Below are 6,834 nucleotides of genomic sequence, written 5' to 3'. Positions count from 1 at the left end.
AAAATGTACCAGAGCCAGCACTAAAACTACCCAAGCAGCCTGCCTGTGTGAGTCTCAGAGAGCAGCAGCTGCCCACACAGAGTTCTTTCTGCTTCGGTAGCTATGCTTCATCCAGGATCCATGGCAAGTTGAACCCACGTGTGATGTGAACTCAACCACATAGAACCCCAAAGTCACACAGAGAATCAGAACTGCCAGGCCTGGGAATCGAGTCCAGCATTTCTGACACCCGGCCTCCAACTCGCTCAGTTATTCTGCCATTCTGCCAAGCAGGGAAGGGAAAGGCCACAGGAATTTTCATTCCCAAACTCTGGCTGTTGCAGCTGGACTCACTGGACTGTTGCTCTCTCCCGTAGCTGGGAAGATGAACCCGGAGTCCTTAAATCCGCTGTCTGCTGTGGAATCCAGAGCCGCTATCATGGCACAGAGGTGGGAATTCCATTCCCTGCTACATGGCAAAGTCTGAGAGCTTATCTGAGCAGGATATTTATTCAGATCCAACATTCAACAAGGGATTGTCAATCAACGCGTGCAAAGGCCCGAGTGTGCTAAAACCTCTGGGATTGTCACATGAGAGCTCAGTAACTCAGACACTCAGAATCTTGCGTGTTTGGATCTCATCTATGCCAGCCTCCATGTTTCAGTCCCTTTCCACACAGAATTACCCCCAGTCACCCTGCAATAATCACTGTTCTCTCACAGCACCATTAGGAACATGGGGTCCTAACAACTGCCACCCTCAAAAATCTTCCAGAACTCATTTATCCCAGTCACTTGTCTCAACAGCGTCCTTGTCCAGCTGCTTTATAGGAAGCAGCAAAACAACCTGACCTATTGTCAGTTAGCCACCCACTACAGAAAGGATGTGGACAAATTAGAGTCCAGAGGAGGGCAACAAAACGGATGAGGGGGCTGAAGAACATGACTTACAAGGAGAGGTTGAGGGAACTAGGCTTCTTTAGTCTGCAAAAGAGAAGAACGAGGGGGGATTTGATAGCCGCCTTCAACTACCTGAAAGTGAGTTCCAGGGAGGATGGAGCTAGGGTGTTCTCGGTGGTGGCTGGTGACAGAACTAGGAGCAATGGTCTCAAGTTGCAGTGGGGGACTAGGTTGGATATTAGGAAAAACTTTTCCACTAGGAGGGTGGTGAAGCACTGGAATGGGTTACCTAGGGCGGTGCTGGAATCTCCATCCTTAGAGGTTTCTAAGGCCTGGTTTGACAAAGCCCTGTCTGGGATGATTTAGTCAGGGTTGGTCCTGCTCTGAGCAGGGGTTTCACTAGATGATCTCCTGAGGTCCCTTCCAACCCTCATCGTCAATGATTCTGTGACACACACACTGCACCAAGGGGCAGCCCGACTCCTATCTGAGCTCTCTCCAGTGCAGGTAATGCAGATCTTTATGGCAGGAGTTTGTCTCTCTTATAAAGAGCGGGATATGCAAATGGCAGTGACACTTTCCTGTTTAAATCTCTCTGTCTCTCTCTCTCTCTCTGCACAGTCTGCACCCAGGTAGATAACCTAGAGCTCTGTAATTGTGCAGTTGCCAAACAAACAATCCCTCATTGAGAACTTCCCATTCGCACACCGGGGAAAATGGGACCTTGGATTCACTTACTTTTCGCTGTAGCGTCTTTTAAAGGTAGTTTTTTACTCTCAGCAATTTTAAGAAACAGGTGAATGTTGTATTATCACTCCTTTTTTCTAATAACATTAGTAACGTGTCTTTATTTTCAGGGCCCCTGTCCCAGGTCCAGCTGGTGGAGTCTGGAGGGGATGTGAAAAAGCCCGGAGACTCTCTCCGCCTCTCCTGCAAAGCCTCCGGCTTCACCTTCCCTGATTACAACATGCATTGGGTCCGTCAGGTTCCCGGGAAAGGGCTGGACTGGGTGGCCGGAGTTAGTTCCCCAAGCGGATCGAGCCAATGGTATTCTGAGGCTGTTGAAGGGCGATTCACCATCTCCAGGGACAATCCCATCAGCACGGCATATTTGCAAATGAACAGCTTGAAGACGGAGGACACCGCCCTGTATTACTGTGCGAGACACACAGTGCGGGGAGGCCGGTCTGAACTCAGACAAAAACCTTCCCCTGCAGAGACAGGGGGATACATTTCCTGGAGGTGGCGCTCCTGCTCCACAGCCGTGAGCACCGACACAACATGTCTCCCCTCAGCCACCCCGCACACAGCTGTGATGGAATCAGCAGAGACTTTCTCTCCTATCGCCCCTGGGGAGCGCGGGGAGAAGATGCCCCGAGCATATTTCGAGCCACCAGCAGGAATAAAGGACAGGTGCATCCGCCCTCGCTCCGTGGATGTCCGCACTGACTCACCAGAGCTTTCTGCTCGGATGCTCTGCAGTTTAAGCAGCTCCCCGCCTCCCACAGAAGTCAATGGAGAAGCTGCCCCCGTGGTGAACAGCGGTGGGAATGCTGAGACCTGAGAGAAGATCATTGACCGGAAAGGGCGGATCAGTGACCTCTGAGTGACCTTCCCTCTCAGCCCATTGATAGAGGACTTTAGAAAGGGGCTAGCACAAAGGGGTTTGCCCCATACTGAGCCCACCTAAGCCTTCCGTGGTTAAGTCTCCTGCTGCCGTTCTGTACAGGGGTGACTTTTATCCCCTGGCACTAGCAATTTGACCCCAAGATGCTTTGCAACATTATACCCGACAGTATGAATTTTATGAAGCATCTTTGCCAAGTCTCTTCCTATCCTCATGCTCCAGGTCATCCTGCAAAGGAATGGATCAGTCCTAGAACTAACTGCGGGTACATCACACTGACAACTACACTGAAGGGCAGAGAGACCGAGACATAGATACAGATATAGATCGGTGCAGAGAGAGCGAGATCGTTTTCACTCAGTGGTTTTATGTTTTCCAATCAAACAGTGCACAAGAAATGCAGCACGTTTGTTTATGGAGCTTGGATTCTCTGGTGAGACTCATTAACCCACCTGCTGCTAGATTGAACCAAACCTCCCAGGTCCCCCCTTATATTGTCCCCACCCCTTGTCCCATGCAAATTAGCTCCCCAGAGCCTTCTTCATAGCCCAGTGGCAGGGTGCTCACACCGCTCAGAGCCAGCTCAGCTTCCCAGCCCGCCCAGGGAACCAGCCCGCCAGCCGCAGACATGGCCCCCCAGCCTGGTCCTCGCCTTCCTGCTGCTGCTCCCAGCGGGTAAGGGCGGAATCTGCGCTCCCACCACACGTTCCCTAATATCCGCACCTCTAGGAATCACTGCAATATTTCCCTTTTATTTCTCCCCTCTGCAGGTGTCTATTCCCAGGTTAGCCTGGTGGAGTCCGGTGGAGGAATCAAGAAGCCCGGAGAGACCCTCAAACTGACCTGCGCCGTGTCCGGATTCTCTCTCACTAGCTACCATGTGAGCTGGATCCGCCAGCCAGCGGGGAAAGGGCTGGAATGGGTTGGAGTCATGTGGAATAATGGAGGCACTGTTTATAGCGATGCTCTGAAAAGTCGCCTCACCATCACCAGAGACACCTCCAAGAGCCAAGTGTTCCTGCAACTGACCGGCCTGCAACCCGCAGACACCTCTGTGTATTACTGTGCCAGACACACAGTGAGGGAAAACCTACCAGAGCCAGCACTAAAACTAACCGTGCGGAGAACCAGCCTACCTGTAAGAGCCGCCGAGAGCAGCAGCTGCCCACACAATCTGCTTTCTGCTTGGTTGGTTGTTTGCTTTCTGCAGATCGCACAGCAAGTTACCCCCCCTCACCCAAAGTCTCACAGTCTAAATACCACGGCTGAGAAGGGAACCCAGAAGTCCTGCCTCCCAGGGCCCCGCTCCACCCGTTTGTCTGTCATTCTGCTAAGAAGTGAAAGAAAAAAAACCCAGGGATATTCACAGCTAGACTCACGCCATAGCAAACGGATTATTCTTCCCTCCCATGGCTGGGAAAATACACAAGAAGCCTCTTTGTACCGGTGTCTCCCACAGACAGGAGAGCCCGACTCTCACTGTACAGCTGGGAACACAACCCGGCCTCTGTGTCGTGGAGGACAAAGGCTGAGTCACTGGCCCAAGAGCTCCTTGATTCAGAGCCAGGAGCCAACAAGTGACTCTGGCTCGATGCCTGTGAGGTGCTGAGGAGGCTAAATCTCTTCCCCCCAAAAAACCTGCTCTTAATTCTCCGTGGGTGAAACTTCTCCCAGGGCCCGGGACCTCGCACAAGACCCGGTGCCCCTACCGAGCCCCACCTAAACATGACGTGTCGTTTTAATATTTCACAGCCCTTGTCGAGCCAGCTTCTCTCTTTTCACAGCATTTCCCCGCAGGTGTTGCCTTTTGTGACCCCCACATTCAGCCTCATCGAACCAATTCATAATAGAACAAATGTTCCCAGAGATCCACTGTCAGGTGTGCACTCGACTGCCTCGGCTGGAACTTCACCTCCAGACACAAGGCATTGGTCACCCACAGGCATTTCTCAAACCCAGACCGATGCTGAGAGATGAACAATCCGGATTCTCATCTGCGGCCCATTTTTAACCTCTATAAAGTGCATGGGACGTTGGCCTTTTTTGATGGACAGCACCTCCTACACTTGAACAGGGGCAGGTTCATCTCCCATTACTAGAGTGGACGTCAGCTAATATGTAGAATAGGCGGAGAAGCCCAATTGACCAGGTGAGCACAGCCACAATTTAAATGAACTGCGGATGAATATTCCACGGGAACAGGTCAAACATTTCACAGGCTGAATTGTATTCATCTCCACCGATCCTAGGTACACAGACCATCAAGGTCACGTTACAAGCAGCTCCCTGGCTTAGAGCAAGGGGTGAATTAGAGAAGAATATTGCACACCGTGTATCTCTCTCTGCAGAGAAAGACAGGGAGATTTTTCAGAGGCACTAACACAGGTTTGGGGTGCTTAACGGCCATTCCCTTTCCATGGGACCTGGGTACCAAACTGCCCTTTGTAAATCCCTCCTCCCCCCAGACAAAGTTACAATTCCAGCATTTAAAAGGTAACATTTTCTTCTTCCTGTGTGTGGTTCCTCGTGTTAAAATAGACACTTTCCCTACGTGGTTTTAGTTCTCTCGCAGCCTGGGTGTTCGGCTTGGGTTCCCTAGATGGCGATATCTCCTCCTCAGAAAAGGCCGCACCCCCTGTGGGTCTCTCCCTGGGACACGATCCCTGCTCAGACACTGACCCACTGATCGGAGGTTAAATGGCCCCGCTGTGCATGGGACTTGGCAGCACAGCAGCAGTGCCCCCCACGACATCGCCTCACAATAACCAGCCCCTCAGTTCGTGCCGGAGGAAATCTCCCGACTGCAGGGAGCTGTTTATTCTTCCCAGGGGTCCCAAATATTTGTCGAGGATCCCAGCGGCCTGGGACCGGCGCTGCACAAACACACGGGATGGGTCACCTGCCCCTGCACCGGAGCTCGAGGAGTAAAGCAGAGAAGTGACGGGGGGGTTTGTGTCTCTTATAAGCAGGGAATATGCAAATGAGGGAGATGGGTTCCTGTTTAAATCTGTGTCTCCCTCTGCCCAGGCTGCACCCGCAGACACACCCACCCCTGTGTCTGTGCAGGGACCAGCCAGCCCCGCTGCGGACTTTCCCCACCGACACCAGGAAAAATGAGATTTTTCCTCCCTGTGATTTTCGCTCTCGCGGCTCTGGAAGGTATTTTCTGCCTCTGAACAACTGGCGGGTTCGGAGAATATTGTGTCACCGCTGCTTTTATAGCGATATTCACAACCTGTCTTTGTCTGCAGGTGCCCGCTCCCAGGTGCTGGTGGAGTCCGGAGGGGATGTGAAAAAGCCCGGAGACTCTCTCCGCCTCTCCTGCAAAGCCTCCGGCTTCACCTTCAGCAGCTCCTGGATGGACTGGGTCCGCCAGGCTCCTGGGAAGGGGCTGGAGTGGGTCTCTCAGATTCACACGGACGGTAGCAGCACGTACTACGCTGATGCAGTGAAAGGGCGATTCACCATCTCCAGGGATAACTCCAAGAGCGAGCTCTATTTGCAAATGACCGGCCTGAAGCCCGAGGACACCGCCCGCTATTACTGTGTGAGAGACACAGTGAGGGGAAGCCGCTGGGAGCTCAGACAAAAACCTCCTGCTGCAGGCAGCAGGGAAAGTCCCAGCTGCTCAGACACTGACACTGCGGGCACTGGGGACTCAAGAGAGGAAGCGACGTGTTCATTGCCAGCGGCTCAGTCTTAGCCAAATCTAGCTTCACACCGAGCACAGAGCCAAGGCCGGTCCCGACTTGACTGAGAAGGGCTGGACCTGAACCTTTCCCCCCTGTTTGTAACACATTTTAAAATCAGTTTATGTGCAAACAAAGACACCGATTAAACACCCCTTTAAGTCGGGGGTGGGGGGAGAACGCGATAAATAAAGCCACAAACACTGTCAGATAAAAACATGGGCACAGTGAAGCTATCAGGGAGTGCTGGGTATTTCACCAATATTTGCTGAAAGGTATCACACACGTTATATAACTCATCGACACCCTCCCCCTGCACACTGCCTCCTCTCTATGGGCCTCATCAAATAACTCCAGGACATCCATGGGCCCAGCTGGGTCCTCAGCGAAGAGCAACGGGAATGAATGGCAGGGCCTGGCCAATAACCTACCAGGGACCTTCCCCGCCAGCCACTGGCAATTCTCTAGGGATGAAATTCACCCCCTTTGTACAGGGACCATCACAAGGGCCTGTCCAGCGACTGAGCACCAGCTGTGACATTATCCTGCCGTGCAGCACGGTCCCTTCTCATCGCACTAAGCAATTGTGCTCCACAATCCTTTCCAGCCACACAGCCCAGCGCAGAGACTTTCCCGAAG

At 52.6% G+C, this 6,834-nt stretch overlaps 1 gene segment (V, D, J or C); it reads left to right on the top strand.

Annotated features, from left to right (window-relative positions):
• Positions 1-5,619: 5,619 nt before the first annotated feature.
• On the top strand, positions 5,620-6,056 carry LOC137158590 (Ig heavy chain V region 3-like; the record flags this gene model as incomplete). The annotated part of the segment is given in 2 exon segments: positions 5,620-5,665; positions 5,758-6,056. Coding segments are annotated over 2 exon segments (345 nt in total), but the record flags the coding sequence as incomplete, so codon positions are not given.
• Positions 6,057-6,834: the final 778 nt, after the last annotated feature.

Source organism: Emydura macquarii, unplaced genomic scaffold (assembly GCF_026122565.2).
Source record: "Emydura macquarii macquarii isolate MOO-44397 ecotype Brisbane River unplaced genomic scaffold, CSIRO-AGI_Emac_v2 contig_1767, whole genome shotgun sequence".
NCBI classification, from domain to species: Eukaryota; Metazoa; Chordata; order Testudines; family Chelidae; genus Emydura; species Emydura macquarii.
Note: the sequence above shows the minus strand (reverse complement) of the source record. Positions and strands in the feature narration are given on the sequence as shown.